The following is an 18839-nucleotide window of genomic DNA, read 5'->3' as shown; positions in this document are numbered from 1 at the left end:
TTGCTATATATCTCCCTAGGTGGCGGATTCCAACGAGTGAGGACACACCTGTACGGCTCTCTGTTGTATTACTTACAGATTGCCCAGAGACCAGATGAACCAGATACACTAGAAGCAGGTAGAACTAGATAGATTTCTAGTCTTTCTGTTTTAGAGATTGGTTACTTTCAATTTTTAAAAAATCCCTTTTCCCATCTTTTGGCTAAGCAAAGCTGTAATAAATGAGTCTTTATGGAATCATTAAAAGCACCTACTCACAAGTCAAAGAAGAATGTTTAATTTTCTAAAATTAAGAAGATAGTACATGAGTACTATAAAAACAAACCCTCAGATACCACTTTAGCTTATATATATTTTTTAATTGCCTCTATTATCTCTGGTCCCACTGAACAATATGCTGTACTTAGTGTGTCCATGTCTTCCTTCGCTTTGAGTACAGCACAGAGCGTATCTAATTGAATCTTTTCAAATGACTCTTATTCCATAATACGGAAGTGTTTATTTCCCTACTTGCATTATTCATAGGCACTTCCATTGTTTACAGTTTTTTATTGTCACAAAGGTGCTGTATCAAATATTCTTTTATATGCCTGTGTATTTTTCAAGAAAAATCTTTCATGGTGAAATTTCCATCTGAAAGAGTATGCACATTTTTATTTTGGTAGGTTCTACCAAATGGCTTTCTCCCAGTTTAAAGTTTCATCAATAGTGTACATGTGTCTTTTTGGAGTAATGTGAGATTTTTCTTGGATAAATCCCAAGTAGAATTTCTCAGTCAAGGTAATACCTATTTAAAATACTGGCAAATTCCACTAAAATATAATTAGCATTTTTAATTAAGAGTAATAACCTGGACTCTTTGGTCTCTGGATATGAAAAATGTTTTTAGCCATTTAGTGGATGAGTCTATAATACTCTACAGTAGAGTTACTCTGTTATTTAAGAACTTGTCATAAGCCCCTTTTGGTAATGGACTCCTAGTACATTTCTGAGAACCTTTAAAGTATTTGCTATTTTGTACAGATTCTTAAAAACCACTCTGTGTGTAAGACCCAGATTATCTCATACTACTCTTTACTGGCTATATATTTTTACATATCTTTTTTAGAAGATAGTAATAGCCAAATGATCAGAGAAATTTTAGAAATGTCCTACCTACTTAAATGCACAAAAATATTTTTTAGAGTTATTAAATAATAGTTAAGAAAAGTTTTTTAAACAAATAGGAGTCTTTATAAGGCTAATGGTAATGGGAGATTCCATTCCCCTCCCCCCTTATTTTTCTCTTGGCTAAAATTTGGTAACATTCTATTTGCTAGAACTATGGCACAATCACCACTCAGCCACTAGGTGACACTCTACAACATGCTTTTTATAAGGCATTATCAAGATGTGATTAGTGTAGCGTGACCACAAATGAAAATTATCCTTTTTTTAAAATTTTCAAGTGATCTGTTTTTAGTTATTTCCTCCCTTAATTAGTTTTTTTAATCACTTAATTGCCTTTTTTTAAAGATTTTATTTAAAAAAAATTTTTTTTAAAGATTTTATTTATTTATTCATGAGAGACACACAGAGAGAGAGGCAGAGACACAGGCAGAGGGAGAAGCAGGCTCCATGCAGGGAGCCCGACGTGGGACTTGATCCCGGCCCCCAGAATCACACCCCAGGCTGAAGGCTGTGCTAAACCGCTGGGTCACTGGGGCTGCCCTTTAAGATTTTATTTATTTATTCACGAGGGACACAGAGAGAGGCAGAGATACATGCAGAGGGAGAAGCAGGCTCCCTGTGGGAGCCTGATGTGGGACTCAATCCCAGGACCCCGGGAGCAGGACCTGAGCCAAAGGCAGCTACTCAACCACTGAGCCACCCAGGTGCCCCAATTGCTGGTTGTTTTGACTCATTTTAAATAGCAAAGTACTTTATTCCCTAGATGCTAGTGTTTTTAAGTTTCAAATTAGAAGTATTAAATTCCAGGGGGCCTGAATGGCTCCATTGGTTCAGCATTGACTCTCTATCTTCATTTCAAGCTCCACGCTGAGCATGGAGCATACTTTAAAAAGAAATACATTAAAAAAAAAAAAAAAGAAAAAGAAATATTAAATTCAATAGATACTTATCGAGGACCTACTTTAAAAAAGAAAGAAAAAGGGATCCCTGGGTGGCGCAGCGGTTTGGCGCCTGCCTTTGGCCCAGGGCGCGATCCTGGAGACCTGGGATCGAATCCCACATCAGGCTCCCAGTGCATGGAGCCTGCTTCTCCCTCTGCCTGTGTCTCTGCCTCTCTCTCTCTCTCTCTGTGACTATCATAAATAAATAAATAAAAATTTAAAAAAAAAAAAGAAAGAAAAAAATATTAAATTCAATAGATACTTATCGAGGACCTACTTTTATATGTGTATGTGTATATTTTGACACTGTACCTACTATTTTGTTTTAAAACAGAAACTGAATTTTTAATGTTTATGTGCTTATTTTTCCATACCATTTTTCCTTTATTTTTTAAAGAGTTTATTTGGGGGTGCCTGGGTGGCTCAGTTGGTTAAGCATCTGCCTTTAGCTCAGATCATGATCCCAGGGTCCTGGGATTGAGCCCCACATCAAGCTCCCTACTCAGTGAGGAGTCTGCTTCTTCCTCTGCCTCTCCCCCCAGTTCATGCTCTCTCTCTCTCTCTCTCTCTCTCTCTCTCTCTCAAATCTTTTAAAAAAGAGTTTATTTGGGGGAGAGAGAGAGAGAGTACACATAAGCGGGAGGGGCACAGGGAGAGAGAGAATATCAAGCAGATTCCCCACTGACCACAGAGTCTGATGTGGGGCTCAATCCCAGGACCCTGGGATCATGACCTGAGCAGAAAACCAAAAGTTGGATGCCTAACCAACTGAGCCACTCACACACCCTTACTTTATTTTTAACATAACTATATATACTGGATAGTGGGCAGCCATTTTCCTTGTTTTGTATAAAAAGAATCTGACTTACAGAGATGAAATGACTTGCTTGTCTGTGACAGATCAGAATTTAGAATTCAGTTTTCTCAGGACACCTGGGTGGCTCAGTGGTTGAGCATCTGCCTTTGGCTCAGGGCATGATCCTGGGGTCCTGGGATCAAGTCTTGCATCGGGCTCTCTGCAGGGAGCCCGTTTCTCCCTCTGCCTATGTCTGCCTGTCTCTGTGTCTCTCATGAATAAATAAATAAAATTTAAAAAAAGAATTCAGTTTTTTCAATTTGTAATAGAATGTTGCTTTTCCTGACCAGAGCACCTCACATCTTCATCTATTTTGTTGTTTTCTTTTGCAATTTGTAGTTTTTTCCTTTTAATTTGATAGATAATACCTACCAGCAATATATTTGTAGCTCATGTGATAAAGGACTATTTTCTAGTATGTAAAGAGCACCTACAAATCAATAACCCAGTAAAAAAAATGGGCAAAGGATATGAGCAAACAGTTTAGGGAAATTCAAATGACTCTTAAGCATATAGTTAGCTTTCTGGAAATCGCTATAGGTAGATTCCATTGCCTCCAAGTGGCAATGCAGATCTGGGGAGGAACAAAAGCATATGTTCTTTGAGTAAAATTCTTCGAAGATTCTTAAATGTCTTTCCAGTTAAGACCAGTATAGTTAAAATCTGACATTGCTTTGCATATGTAATCCCTAGGGGTTAGTTGACAAGCGTTGACACTGTGAATATCTCTTTGTCTATATTCTTTTCACCTTTTCTACCAGTGATCACTAAGAGAAAATATGGATAATTTGACCAGAACCTATAAATGTTTAATATGAAGCACCAGTATTCTTTTTTTTTTTTTTAAAGACTTTATTTATTTATTCATGAAACACAGAGAGAGATACAGAGATAGCAGAGGGAGAAGCAGGCTCCATGCAGGGAGCCCAATGTGGGACTCGATTCCTGGACTCCAGGATCATGTCCTGGGCTGAAGGCAGGCACTAAACCATTGAGCCACCTAGGCATCCATATATTCTTAATTTCTTTTTTGGCTTCTTAAACTCTAGTATTATAAAAATGCTTCACATTTAAAGACAAATTGATACTTACAAATATATACATTTTCAGCATATTTTTTATCAGGTAAGTGTTTTCAATAGAAGTTTATTTTATTTTATTTATTTTTTATTTTTTATTTTTTTAAATTTTTTATTTATTTATGATAGTCACACACAGAGAGAGGCAGAGACATAGGCAGAGGGAGAAGCAGGCTCCATGCACCGGGAGCCCGACGTGGGACTCGATCCCAGGTCTCCAGGATTGCGCCCTGGGCCAAAGGCAGGCGCCAAACCACTGCGCCACCCAGGGATCCCTAGAAGTTTATTTATAAAGCTAATTTATAAAGTTACTCTAACACTTTGGAGCAGAGGGGTGTAGTTCCTTTTCCTTTTATTTCTATGAGATTAGCTTTGTTTGAATGTTCTATTATAATCTCAGTTAAATGGATTATATTGCTTTTAAAAGTTTCATTAATATCTTTTCATTTTCTAGAAGCTTATTTAATTTATACCTGATATAGCTATATAGAAGGTATTGTTAAAATACTTAATTTTAAAATTGTTTAAATTCTTGGGATTTTAAGCACTATTATACAAAGTTTTCTCATATGTTCTAAATCTTTATTAGGATTTGAGAGAGGGCAGCCCGGGGGGCTCAGCGGTTTAGTGCCGCCTTCAGCCCAGGGCCTGATCCTGGAGACCCGGGATCGAGTCCCATGTCAGGCTCCCTGCGTGGAGCCTGCTTCTCCCTCTGCCTGTCTGTCTCTCTCTGTCTCTCTCTGTCTCTCTCTGCCTCTCATAAATAAATAAAATCTTAAAAAAAAAAAAAGCTCACATGTGTGTGCCCATGCATAAGTTGGAGGAAGGGCAGAGGGAGGGAATCTTTAAGCAGACTCCCTGCTGAGTGCAGAGCCCAACACAGGGTTTGATCTCAGGACCCATGAGATCATAACCTGATCTGAAAGCAAGAGTCTGATGCTCAACCAACCGAACCACTCAGGTGCTCCATGTTCTAATTCTTTTAAATTGGCTTTTCTTTTCTCTTAAATTTGGCAAGTTAATGATAGTTTTATACTTTATTTATAAGTAAACATTAAAAATTGTCCTAACAAGGAATGTTTTTCTCTGCTCATAGTTCTTTTGGGTTCTTGTGACCTTTGAGCAAAAATATTCTTGTTCTTTGTGAAACCATAATATCCATTCATCTTTTTTAAGAAGGAGGTTAGAAAAGACAATCTATTGCCATTATTAAATTTTGAGAATCCTGTTATGAGATTTTCAGTTTTTATGGTCTAGGCATTAGTGTGAGGTCTAGGCATTAGTGTGATCTGGCATTATAAATACACTTATAAGGCATAAAGTAGTGGGACTAAAAGGACTTCACAGAGCATCTTGCCTGTTGTTTACTCTTCTTTTGAGTCTGATTCCAATAAGTGACTTAAAAACACTAGTTATAGTTATGTGTGTGTGTATGTAATTAAGTGTAGGCTTTTTGCTCGATATGAATTTAGATGTACATTTCTTATCACTTCTTATCACCTGAGAACCTGGGGCTCCTGGGTGACTCAACTGGTTAAGCAACTCACTCAATTTGGTTCAGGTCATGATCTGAGGGTCATGAAATGAAGGCCCTGTATTGTGCCCCAAGCTGGGCATGGAATCTTAAGATTCTCTCTTCCCTCTGCCTCCCCCGACAACTCACACACATACATATGCACTTTCTGTCTCTCTCTCTCTCTCTCTTTCTCTCTCAAAAAAAAAAAAACCCCCTGAGAACCTGAGTAAAGTTAATAATGAGTTATTTAAAAAATATATTTAGCTTTTATTTTTTTTTATTTCAAAATACATACTGATTGTAGGAGATTTAGAACATACTAATAAACAAAGGGAGGAATTTAGACATTTTACCCTACTAAGAACTATCACAACATTTTGGTTATAGCCAGCCATCATTTTATATTGATTTATAATCTCCTTTTTCCCTCCACTCAGTATTTTATGAGCTTTTTTTCTTCATTAAATAATATTTTTAATAGCTCTATACATTTTGTCACTTTTGGAACACCATAATTTAGTTAGCCTACCCGTTTTTGGAAATTTAGATTCCAGTTTTTCATAATACAAATAAAAATCAGTAATCCTTTGGTGGTTGATTATTTTCACTTATTCTAAAAAGCAGAAAGTATTAATTGGATTCTTGTTTTCATAAGGGTTATATTCTAATAGAAATGACAACATATGTATTTATAAAACAGGAAATGTTAAATTGGATGATACAGACCAGATGTCAACTCACTTTTTCTGTAAAGGGTCAGATAGTAAGTATTTCAGGCTTTGCAAGCCAGATCCTCTCTGATGCAACTATTCATTCCTGCCATTATAGTACAAAAGCAGCCAGAGACTCCAAGTGAATGGCCATTGGTATGTCGCATTAAAGCTTTATAAAAACAGGTCAGATTTTGCCTCCGTTTTCACATCCCAAGTATAAATCATAAGAGGTAAGAGAAAAAGGGGGATCAAGACTTTCACTGGACTTTGCAGATAAAGATGTATTTAGGTAGAAATAAGTAGAGGAGGGCTTTTCAGGCAAGGCCCACACTAGGAGGGGGTAAAGAATAAGGACAATGTCCTGGATATAAGCAAGGGAGGAGGCTGATGGCAAATATAGTCAAGTAGAGAGAGTAGACCATATTGTTAATGACCTTGAAAATGAAATTGCAGTGTTAGAGGTGGTTGGATTAAGCAATCAGTAACCATTTTAAGTTACTGAGAAAAGTGATCTGAAGATGTTGATATTTAGAAAAGTTTGTATGGCAGTGATTTATAAGGTATGTTGGAAGAAGGGACAGTTTGGTGTTTTTAAGAAACTAGGTGGTTTCTAATGAACCAATTTACCCTTCAAAAATGAAGATTTAAAGTTCTAATTAAATTTCAGACTTAGAATTTTCTTATTTCTAGGTGGTACTGTTAATAAATAGTGTGTGGACTTGATCTGTTCACAGTTTGAAAACAAAAATCCAGCTATTTCTTTGATACCTAGCCTGGTTGTCTGCAAACCACTGCTTTCATTTTTCACTGTGAGACCTTAGGGATTCTTGAGGGGTATCTCAGGGGTATTGAGTCTGGAGTGATTTTTCTAGCTGCCCTCTGCCCTCATTTCAACCATGTTTGAAATAGGGAATTTGTGGCTAATGCAAACTATGAAGTGATGGCTTTCAGACTTTCACTCAGAACCTTTATTTGAACAGAATTTTGTGGCAATCCTAGGTGTAAAATAGAAAAGATGCCATAGCTCCTCACACTTTTTTTTGAAAACCCATCCAGAGGACATGTGATGGCATCCCTGGGGCAAGTTTCTGAGCTTTCTTGAAGTTGTCAGTCTGTCAATAATATTGGTGCTACTTTGCTAGATTCTTGGAGACTAGTGGTAGACAAAAGATAATCTGACTGTAACATAACCTGAGGTACTGGTAACTACTATGCAGAAAATATGATAGTACTGGGATGTGATGTATAGGGAGTGTTGGATGTGTTGAGAAAAATGATATTAGAAGCTGGAATGATGAAGAGGAGGCAGCCATGCTAAGACCTGAGGAAAACCATGAAAAAATCAAAGTGCAAACAAAGATCCTGAGACCAAAGTGGTAAGTTTCAGGGAAAGGCTCATGTGGTGGCAGCTAGTGGGAGAGGTGAAGAGTGGAAGATGAGGCTGAGAAGTAGATGGGACCAGATGGCCTAAGGGAGTGACATATTGAGAAAAGGAAAACCAGACCTTCCTTTGACACTATTTGAAATTAAAAATAAGTATAACTGAAATAAAATTATAGTAATAAAAATATTTTAGGGGAAAAATATTAAAACTCTGGAAGTTTGCCTGCTGCAAACTTTATAATGGAATGTCGGTCACAATGTGGATTAACTTTTGTTTTTCATAATTAAGCCTGTATCGTATTTACTTTCCATTCTGATCACTTCATCTCGAGAACTTTTCCCTGATTTTAAAACAGCTGCTATGTAGTAGTTGGGGAAAAAAAAGTCATGAGATTGGTTTCAATACAGGTTATAGCTTTATGTAATACATTTTTTAAACTTTCCTAGAAGATTTACATGATTATATCTTTAATTATCTTTGTTTTTTTTGTTTGTTTTGTTTTGTTTTCCTCTAGGGAAGATTTATTAGTCATACTCTTAAAAAAAAAACAAGAAAAATTTATCTTTCCATGCAAGGAAAGGATTAGTTTTTTCTTTTTTTCTTTTTTGTTTTTTTGGTGATGACTTAGAGCTGTGGAATGTCTTTTTTTTTTTTTTTATTGGAGTTCGATTTGTCAACATATAACACCCAGTGCTCAGCCCATCAAGTGCTCCCCTAAGTGCCCATCACCCAGTCACCCCATTCCCCCACCCACTCCCCTTCCACTTTAATTATCTTTGTATATTTAATTATCATCATACAGGATATACTTTTTCTTTTAATAAGTAATTCAATTAAAAATATAAATAAGATTGATTTTTTTTTGTAAGCGGATATTTATCGACTTTGTACCTGATTTTTTTTTTTTTTTTTAAGATTTTATTTATTTACTCATGAGAGGCAGAGACAAGGCAGAAGGAGAAGTAGGCTCCATACAGGGAGCCCAACTTGGGACTCCATCCTGGGTGTCCAGGATTATGCCCTGGACCGAAGGTAGCGCTAAACTGCTGAGCCACCCAGGCTGCCCCTGATTTTTTTTTTAAGCCAGATTTCTCTTATATCTCAATAAAGGATGAAAACGATTTATTAGCAGAATAAATATAGGATATTGGTTCTCTTATAGTCTTATAATTCATCTTGATTTCTTTAAGAATAGCTAATTTGTCCTTTTTCTATTACCATTGTTATCTTAGTATACATACATAGAATGTGTGCATTGGGTCCTTAAGTTCACTGGCCTGGACCCCATTGGTTGGTGGGCCTTTGGGTATAAACGGGAATGGAGGGATTTTTTTTCTTGTATGTATGAGGTGTAATTACTCAGTTACCAAACTTTTTTATTGGAGTGTTTTAAATATTTTCTTTTATAATCCTTTTAGCCAAGAAAACCATGTGGGAAAGGCTGACAGCCCCTGAAGATGTATTTAGTAAATTACAGCGAGAAAACATAGCCATCATTGAGAGCTATGGCGCTGCCCTCATGGAAGTGGTCTGTCGAGATGCTTGTGATGGTCACGAGATTGGAAGGGTATAGTAACTCCAATTAGTATAATAATTGAATTAAAATTTTGGCTTTTAAGGTATAAACTGAATTAGCTTTTCAAATTCATGTTGCGTATTGAGAATTACTTTCTGTAATATAAGTGTAGTTCCTTATTTGCTATGATTTGGAACTTCTATTATATTTATTCATGTTTTGTTTAATTCTATTTAGAATCTCAGTTCAGAATTTCCCTCAGAATAATTTTTCTGCTGATGGTGAGGTTGGCCTTACAGTGGTAGAAATGCTGCTTAATGAAGATCTTTGGTTAAGAGAATGCTGGATACATAGCTTTTATACTGAATATGTCTTTCTCTGTTTTCTGGAGGGGAATTTACATTTATATATCTTTAAAATACTGTGTCAGACTGGTGATAATGCAGTGAGAAGATAACTTCCTGCTACTGGAATATTTCATAGCATTTGAATCATACACAGCTGATCCTTGAACAACATGGGTTTGAACTGTGTGGGTCCACTTATATGCAGATTTGTTTTGACAGAGTACAGCACTGTAAATGTATTTTCTCTTCTTATGATTTTCTTAGTAACATTTTCTTTTCTCTAGATTACTTTATTGGAAGAATACAGTATATAGTACGTATAACAGAAAATCTGTATTACTCTACTCTTTGTTACCAGAAGCCTTTTCTGGTCAACAGTACGCTGTTAATAATTAAGATTGTGGGGACTGTAAAGTTATATGTGGATTTTCCTTACCCCCATGTTGTTCAAAGGTCAGCTGTATTTGAAGACCATGGGAAACAGGAGTTTAAGAAATAGGATAAAATATAAACTGTGTAGTAAGTTCTCAGTTATGTTAAAAAAAGTTTAAGTGTTTTTATGCATTGAAAAAATACTGGGAGGAGAGAGACCAAAATGGATTAACAGTGTTGTCAGACCACATATTTTCTGTATGCTTTTCTAGGTTTCCTGTAATGAGCATGTAAAACTTCACAGTTAGGAAAAGAAAAGGAAAAACTATTTTAAAGAAGTCCCTTTCCTCCTTTTACTAATAAATCGAGATTCTGTATACATAGTTCTTAGTTTCTCAGAAAAACAAAATAAGAAAATGTTATTGCAAGCCACCATTCCCCTTGTCAGAAAAATCCTAAGTATTTTCATATAAAGGCAGTTTCTGTCAATGATTTTGGTAGCTGTCTCTATGTTTTGAACTTTGGTTTTGTTCTTCCTTCAGATGCTGGCACTGGCTCTACTTGATCGGATTGTCTCCGTAGATAAGCAGCAGCAGTGGCTTTTGTATCTTTCTAACAGTGGCTATTTGAAGGTGCTTGTGGACAGCTTGGTAGAAGATGACCATACTTTGCAGAGCTTACTAACTCCACAACCTCCCCTTTTAAAAGCTCTTTATACGTACGAATCCAAAATGGTAAGGCTTTGCATTCATTACAAGTTAGAGCAGCAGCTCAGTTCCTCTTAGAGCTATAGATATGTTAAAGAATATTAATGTGGCCAGCATTTTGGATATTTCTATCGTGTAAGCTGTAATCATCTTTGGGAATTTTAAATTTGGAACATGTGTTAGAAACGTGTCTTCTAAGCATACCAAAGTTGAGTTGAAGTGATCCTGAGAGGGTTGGTAAGTTAACGGAACTGCTACTTACTCAGGTTGCTAATGGTGGCAAATGCAAATGATAGGACATTCAGTCTTCTGAGGACAGCAGTGGACAAAATTGTCTCTTCACAAGAAATTCAGACTGTATTAGTTGCTTGTTAACACAGAATTTTTCAATATAATATATAATCTATCATTTCCTTTCCTCCAAATGTGTTTTCTCTGTTACCCCTTGGTTGAAAATACTACATTGTCACAATAATTGGAACCTTGAAATCTTAGATTTCTTACTAACTTCTTTTCCCTCCTTTGTTTATTCAGTAAGTATTTATTAAATACCTATTATATGCCAGGCATGGCGCTAGGTACTAGAGGCAAGGTGTAGGCAAAACAATCTTCCCTGCCCTCCATATGCCCACATGATGATAAGAGAAACTACAGTTGAGTTGAATACTTATTTCATGGAAGGCATTGTGTGCAGCACTTCAGATATGCGGTGCCAATCTTCAGTGTATATGAGAAACAGAGTATAATGTGCCCCTGCATAGCTAGCTCAGAATTTCTCTTCAGTATGATTTTTTTTTTAAGATTTTTTTTTTAAAATTTATTCATGAGAGACACACACACACAGAGTGAGAGAGAGAGAGAGAGAGAGAGAGAGAGGCAGAGACACAGGCCGAGGGAGAAGCAGGTCCCACGCAGGGAGCCCAATGTGGGACTCGATCCCAGGACTCCAGGATTATGCCCTGGGCTGAAGGCAGGCACTCAACCGCTGAGCCACCCAGGGATCCCCTCTCTTCAGTATGATTAAAGATCAGAAATGTACTGTGAGAGAGTCTCATTTTTATCTGAGGCCCTGGGATATGATTTCTGTACTGACGATTTTCCTTTTGTAATTTCTTAGGCATTTCTTACAAGAGTGGCTAAGATACAGCAGGGTGCACTAGAGCTGCTGAGGTCTGGGGTGATAGTGAGACTGGCACAATGTCAGGTCTATGACATGCGCCCAGAGATGGACCCACAGGGGTAAGTGTCCATATACACTGGTGTTGCTTCCTTACTAGTTCCTCACTGTAAAGGATCAGTGAGGAAAAAAAGAAGTTCCAAACATAATTTTGCCATTGGTTTATCATGCTGTTTGAGCAATACTCTCTTTCCTCTTGATGACTCTTTTTGGGTCCTACATTCCTGCCATTTACTAATGAATGGAAGTTGCTAGTCAGGGTAAAAGTAGGAAAGACCTAATGCTTTCCATTTTAGAGCAGTAATGTAAGAAGGAAATAGAACATTTTGTTAGTAAATGTTTTTCTTCCCAACTTTAGTGTTCTGTTCAAGAGAATATATATTTTTAGGGGCGCCTGAGTGGCTTAGTCGGTTGAGTGTCCGGCTTTTGATTTTGGTTGGGGTCATGATCTCAGGGTCATAAAATCAAACCCCTTGTTGGGCTCTGAGCTCAGTGTGGAGTCTTACCAAATACTTGCATATTTGAAATCTTTTAGTCAAATTATTTTAAGTTTCAAGCTTTTTAACAGATTCCTTGGTTGGGTTCAAATTTGGGTGGTTGTTTTTTTTTTTTTTTTCTTGTCTACCTGGTTGCAACATTGTTAACCTACCTTCTTAGCAGTAAATAACACTTAGGTCAGTTTCACTAAGTTTCTTCAAAAGATCCATTGCCAAAGTGAATATTTGAGTGTTTCAGGATTAACTGATTAACAGGATTAATTTTACCTTCAGAAAAATATTTTTTTAAATATTACTCTCTAAAATTTTAAACATGAGAGTTATTATTTTCCCTTAGGTAAAGAGAGGATTGAGTTAATTACATTCCTCAGCCCTTGGTGTATAATCACTTTGTGCAAAGCCTTTCTCTTATGTATCTCCATATTTTGTATCCATTCCCTTCTTGACAGGCAATCATTTTCTTTTGTCTAAAAATTTAAATATAAACATTTACAGTAAATGATAGTTTATTAATACCTTATCTTTAATTTTTTTAAATCTTAATTTTTTTCTTTAATATAACAGGCAATGTTGACTCCTTTCTGGCTTTGCATATAGGAGAGGGAAATTTAGAGAAAATAACTTTTGTTTTTACCTGTTTCTTTTTTATAGTTTTTATGGCCCACAGAAGCATTTAGAGTAGAATAAATATATTGAATAAATTCTAAGCATTGTCTTCAAATTATGCAGATTTTCTTTACTAAGATTTTTCAGAATTGAAATAACTGTTTTTGTTGATTTGGGACACAGAATTTTCCTTAGTAGCTTTTTTTTTTTTTTTTTTTTTTAAGATTTTATTTATTCATGAGAGACACAGAGAGAGGCAGAGACATAGGCAGAAGGAGAAGCAGGCTCCATTCAAGGAGCCCAATGTGGGACCCAATCCCTGATCCTGGGATCAGGCCCTAAGCCAAAGGCAGATGCTCAACTGCTGAGCCACCCAGGCGTCCCTCCTTAGTAGCTTCATATCTTAATCAGGCACCTGTGACTATTTGCCATGGGGATGGTTGGTGTCCATTAACTCTTGGACTGTCGCTCTCTCTTTGTTGGGTGGGAATGAATGAAGCATGTTCGGCATGAGAGACCCGCCAGTGTTCATCCCTGCCCCTGTGGACCGCTACCGGCAGATTCTGCTCCCGGCTCTCCGCTTGTGCCAGGTCATCCTCACATCCAGCACTGCCCAGCACTTACAGGCAGCAGGGCAGGTAAGAAGAGTCCATAGTGTGGAAGAGTCCATAGTGTGGAAGAGTCCTAGTGCAGAGTCCTCATTTTCCCTTGTAGAAGCCCAAGGCTTAGACCACATCTGTGATTTTACCTTAGCTGTACTGTTTGTGGCAAACCTGGGCATCAAAAGCCAGCCCCTTGTACTTTGCTGTGAGCTTCATTGGCCCATTCTTTACTTTTACTTGAATGAAACCCTATAGCAAAGAACAGATAGAATAGTGAGATGGAAAGCAAGATCTCTAAATCTGTTCTTCTGCAAAAGGAAGCAGTTATCATGATAGGAATAAACTGGCTTCCAAGATGTAATTTAACCAGGGCTTTATTGAGAGGCCATACACTATGTTAGGCCCTGCAGAACCTATGAAAGGTGATAATGGCCCATTGGGTTGTGATGTTTAGAGCATGAAGTAATTGAAATAAGTGAATTTTCTAAAAGAAGGAAATAAGTGTTTTCATTGAGCACCAGAAATTTTATTTTCATCCCCTTTCAATGAAACCTTCAAAAAACCTTCACTCTTTAGATATCACTATGACTCCACAGTTTTTTATTGTATTACTCTGTTATTGTGACAGCTTCAGGAACTGTGTCCTAATACGTTACAGTGATTTTAGGTGCTCTTCCTGCCATCAGTCTTCAGGCATATGACACCAAGATAGAATGCTGTTGTTTCTAACATGGCACCTTGTTTTATACTGCGTTAGTACATCCTAACACTTTCATATGTGGACTTTGAGTCAGTTCTAATGCCACTCTTGTACTGCCTATAGCAGAATTCCTCCAAGGAGCTTGTTTTAAAAATATAGATTACTTAGGGGCGTCTGGGTGGCTCAGTTGGTTAAGCATCTGACTCCTGATCTCAGCTCAGGTTTGGATCTCAGAGTCATGAGTTCAGTCCCTGCATTGGGCTCCATGCTCAGAGTTCCACATCTGACAATTATGGGCTGAAGGCCAGGAATCTGAATTAAAAATAAAAGGGGACACAGTTTCTGAGTAATTCCAATGTTCGGCTTGTTTTGGCAAAGTCTCAACCTTCAAGGCATTTGTGATTTGGTGAGGAGACATCACATGTGTAATAATTGTATTTCTCCATGAAAGTACGCTAGAAAATGTCAGGGTGGAAGGGCAGAGTTTGGAGGTCAGGATTTTTATCTCGTTGGTATTTATCATATCAAAAGGAGAATTTAGCAAAAGCTTTTATGTGATTGTCCCCATGTTAGGCTAGCCAGATTTTCCTAGAACAACTTAAATTCAGTAAGTCATTTTTATGCCCACTCATTTTAAACTCCTGTTCTAGTTTCATTTGGACAAAAATAAAATAAAAGGAGGGTCAATGGTTTTCATAATGGTTTTCATACAGTAGTTTTAAGGTATATTATACCTTTCTACCCTAGCCTCTAAATATAGTAATTTCTAAAATTTGAAATCATCTTTAGCTTTCTTAGGAATTTTAGGTAAATGTTTGCTTCTTGAAGAAATAAACTATATAAATGCAAAAGACAGTTGCTTATACTACGTTCAGTGTGATTCATTACATCAAATTTTGTGCTTCATTATTATTGACAAGGTAAGTTTCAGATGTAGAATACAATTTGCTACTCTTGACCTCTTTTTTTTTCCGTTTTCCCTCCTTTTCATCGGCTCAGGTGTTGCAGTTTCTCATTTCACATTCTGATACCATACAAGCAATCCTGCGCTGTCAGGATGTGAGTGCTGGGTCTTTGCAGGAACTGGCTCTGCTGACGGGAATTATAAGTAAAGCAGCACTTCCTGGTGAGTTGATTATGTTGAATGGACTTTGAATAATTCTTTACAGATTGACGTACACTTAATAGAATGAGGCTTTTACAGCTTTGCAGTACATATGACTTACTTGAAATTAACAAGTTTAACTGCTTTTTTTTTTAATTAGTAAGTATATATACGTATGACATACAAAAAAATTCAATGAGTTCAAGAAAATAATACTCAAAACCTCACTACCTAGAAATTACCCAGTGCTTTTTTTAGTGTTTGTGCTGCCAAAGCAAGCATGAAATCACCACAAGTTAACATTTGGTGAGTAGCTTTTCAGATGTTGTTTTCTGTATATGCACACACAGGAGAGTTGGAGACATACTGAGGTGAATTATGAGAACGAGATTACCTTTTACGTGCAGTTTTAGAAAACTACTTAATTTTACATGAACTTAACAGATTAAAAAATTAATGGAAGAGAAATCAGAGAGCTTGCTGAATTCCAGACATATGTTTCTTCGCTGCCAGAGCATAAGAATTATTAGTTCTTAAATGATCGCTGTGATTAAGAAGGGAAAAAAAGATCATGAATCATTATTAACATATTTTGGTTACTTTTTTGCATTTTGATTTCTTTAGTACATGTATATTTTAGACAGAATCAACTCCTGATGTGAGAGGTGAAGTCGTGTTCTTTTATACTTTTTCTTCCACTTTTAGATTAATTTTGCTTATGTTATTTTTACTTTGTCAAGTTTTATTTGCATTCAGTCCTGCATCCATGAAACCCTCAGTTATTTAGTTTTACTTGTATATATATATTTTTTTTAAAGTAGATTGCTTTTATTTTTTTTTTTTATTTTTTTTTTTAATTTTCATTTATTTATGATAGTCACAGAGAGAGAGAGAGAGGCAGAGACACAGGCAGAGGGAGAAGCAGGCTCCATGCACTGGGAGCCCGATGTGGGATTCGATCCCGGGTCCCCAGGATCGCGCCCTAGGCCGAAGGCAGGCGCCAAACCGCTGCGCCACCTAGGGATCCCTACTTGTATATTTTTACATGCATTCATTGAAAAACAGCAGTACCTTTTTTCTCCCATGGCTTCACCAGTCCTAGTTCTTCCTTTTGATTTATCTCTTGGTTTTATTATTTTATTTTATTTTTTAAGATTTTTAAATTTATTTGAAAGGAGAGAGAGCACGCATGCACCCTTGTGAGCAGCGGGAGGGGCAGAGGGAGGGAGAGAAGGTACAAGTAGACTCTGTGCTGAGCACAGAGCCCGGTGCCAGGCTAGGCCTTAGGACCCTGAGTTGAACACTTAACCAACCGAGCCACAGGTGTCCCCATTTCTTGCTATTTTTGATTTATACTGTGGTCCTGTCCCCTAAGAAAAAGTATATTGTAGTCCCTGAGTTCCCTGATGTTTATGAACGTTTAAAGGTTGCTTCTAGTCTTAAACAATGGCATAGCTGATTACGATTTCCCTCAGAACTTGTAGCTCATGATAATAGCTCATATTTATTAAGCATAGTGTACCAAGTACTTATTTTAAACACTTAACATATTTATTTAATTCTCACAACAGTCTTATGAGGTAGAACTATAATTTTCCTCCTACAGATGAGGGAACTGAAGCACAGAGAGGTTGCCTTGTCCAAAGTCACATAGATAATACTGGTAGTGTAGTTTCCCAGCCAGTATGGCTTCTGAGCCTGTGCAGTTAACTTGTAGGCTATACTACCTCCATTTTTATGTTGCTACAGAGAAATCTAAGGCCAGCCCATGATTCCACCCCACCAACCCCAATATGTTTTCCTCTCCAGGGCTGTCAGTGCTTGAGTCCTTCATATTGGGAGTGTTTGGCAGGGCTGAGTGCAGTGCCTCTTGAAACACTTGGATCCCATGCTGCTACGGAGGAGAGCACAGCCTCTACTCCATCCAGTCGTGGTGTATCTCAGTCCTGTAGGCTTAGCTCTGCTCATTTCCTCAACTCATTCCAGTGTTTTTAGATGATACCAGTCAGGCCCTCCTTCTTACCTCTCCTTAAGGTCCCATGATGCTTTGTAGTGGCTCTCCTTTTCTCAGTTTTCCCTTGATTTCTTGAGGCCTTACCCAGTTACTCTAAAAGGCTTCTCTGCAAATTGAAGAGTCTTTGGTTTATCTCGTATATTTGCAAGAGTTTTGGTTTATCTTCTTTCCTTCACACTGCGTCTAAGAGTGGAATAAGGGCCATGAGCTGAAACATGCTGTTTACTTCACCAGGATTTTCTTTGTTTTTTTTTTTCCTTTGCCATCACCATTTTTTAGTATTTATGGCATAAATCCTCCCACCTCTTTTGGTGAATGTCATTCATTTTGTAGGTTGATGACAGGAGGGACATTGTATGATGCTACTTCATTCTGCCATCTTCACCCAAAAGTGCTGAGAATAGGTATAAAGAGAATTTGCCTTTTATCAAAACCTCTGGTAAGGTGGTTTTATTCATGAAGTCTCCTGTCATTAATTTTTTTAAATGCCTAAAATTTTTGTATTTTGCTAATAGCATCATTTGACCAGCATATTAAGATTGTATTCAGCATATTAAGATTGTTTGTAGAAGAGCACAGTTGAACATGCTCATGATAAATTCAAACAAAATAAACAGAGTAATCCGCATATTAAGATTGTATTTAGAAAAGCAGTTTATTTTTACATGATCATGATAAATTCAAACAAAGGAACAGAGTAAAAGTACCATGACCAGCAGTTCCTGCTCTCTAAAAGGAATCAGTTATCAGTTTATTTTTCTAGAAATCTCTATGCATGTGGTGTAAAGTTGTCCCCTCCCTACACAAATGAAATCATACCATACACACTGCTTTGTGACTTTTTTCCAGATCTTTTCTCATTATCACATAGAGCTCCTACCTCATTCTTTTAAATTGGCTACATAATTTTCCACTTGTGAAGAGTTAACCAGATCTTTGTTGTTTACCCAGACCCCTGTAACATGTTGACTGTTTCCAGTCTTTTTTAAAATTTCCAATAGTATGGCATTTAGTAACAGTGTGTGTGTTTATATACATATGTGTTTTTATAGGTTTGAGCTGGTAGGCTTGGTAAATTCCTGACAGTTTTTGGTCAGAAAACATATACTTAAATTTTTTTAAAAGATAATGCCAAGTACCCTCCCAAATTTTTTAAACTTTTAACAGTTTTGACTCCTGTCAACCCTACTCTGTGCAGTTCAGCCCTTGATGACATATTGTTTTGTATTCTCCCATAATTTTACTGTATATTTTTTATCTTAAATGCTCCCATTAAACTACAAGCCCGTTTTTAACTGTGTCCCCCATATTGCCTAGCCTTATACTGGTTATGTTTTACCTCTTCAAATACTGAAACAGCAGGTTAATTTTTTTCTGTGACCCACAAATATTCTGGAAAGTGTTTTGGAGTTGAGAGCGATCTGAGTGGTACACAGAGGACTCAGTTGACACTTAACAGAAGGGTCTTACAGAAACTGAGAATTGGTATATATTTTTTTTAAGATTTTATTTTTAAGTAATCTCTATACCCAGTGTG

At 37.0% G+C, this 18839-nt stretch overlaps 1 protein-coding gene across 2 annotated transcripts in view; it reads left to right on the top strand.

The window, feature by feature from the left end:
* Positions 1–18839, top strand: part of NUP205 (nucleoporin 205) — a 79489-nt gene that overhangs the window by 49699 nt on the left and 10951 nt on the right. Inside the window, exons 30-36 of one of the 2 annotated variants that reach the window (XM_038559453.1) lie at positions 20–118; positions 6263–6325; positions 9078–9226; positions 10437–10628; positions 11719–11840; positions 13381–13519; positions 15183–15309. In XM_038559453.1, the coding sequence (XP_038415381.1) occupies positions 20–118; positions 6263–6325; positions 9078–9226; positions 10437–10628; positions 11719–11840; positions 13381–13519; positions 15183–15309 (891 nt within the window). The remainder of the gene's footprint in view (positions 1–19; positions 119–6262; positions 6326–9077; positions 9227–10436; positions 10629–11718; positions 11841–13380; positions 13520–15182; positions 15310–18839) is intronic. The other variant, XM_038559454.1, reaches the window with a different exon arrangement.

This window comes from Canis lupus, chromosome 16 (genome assembly GCF_011100685.1).
Source record: "Canis lupus familiaris isolate Mischka breed German Shepherd chromosome 16, alternate assembly UU_Cfam_GSD_1.0, whole genome shotgun sequence".
Taxonomy (NCBI): Eukaryota; Metazoa; Chordata; class Mammalia; order Carnivora; family Canidae; genus Canis; species Canis lupus.
This window is presented reverse-complemented; position numbering and strand designations above follow the sequence as displayed.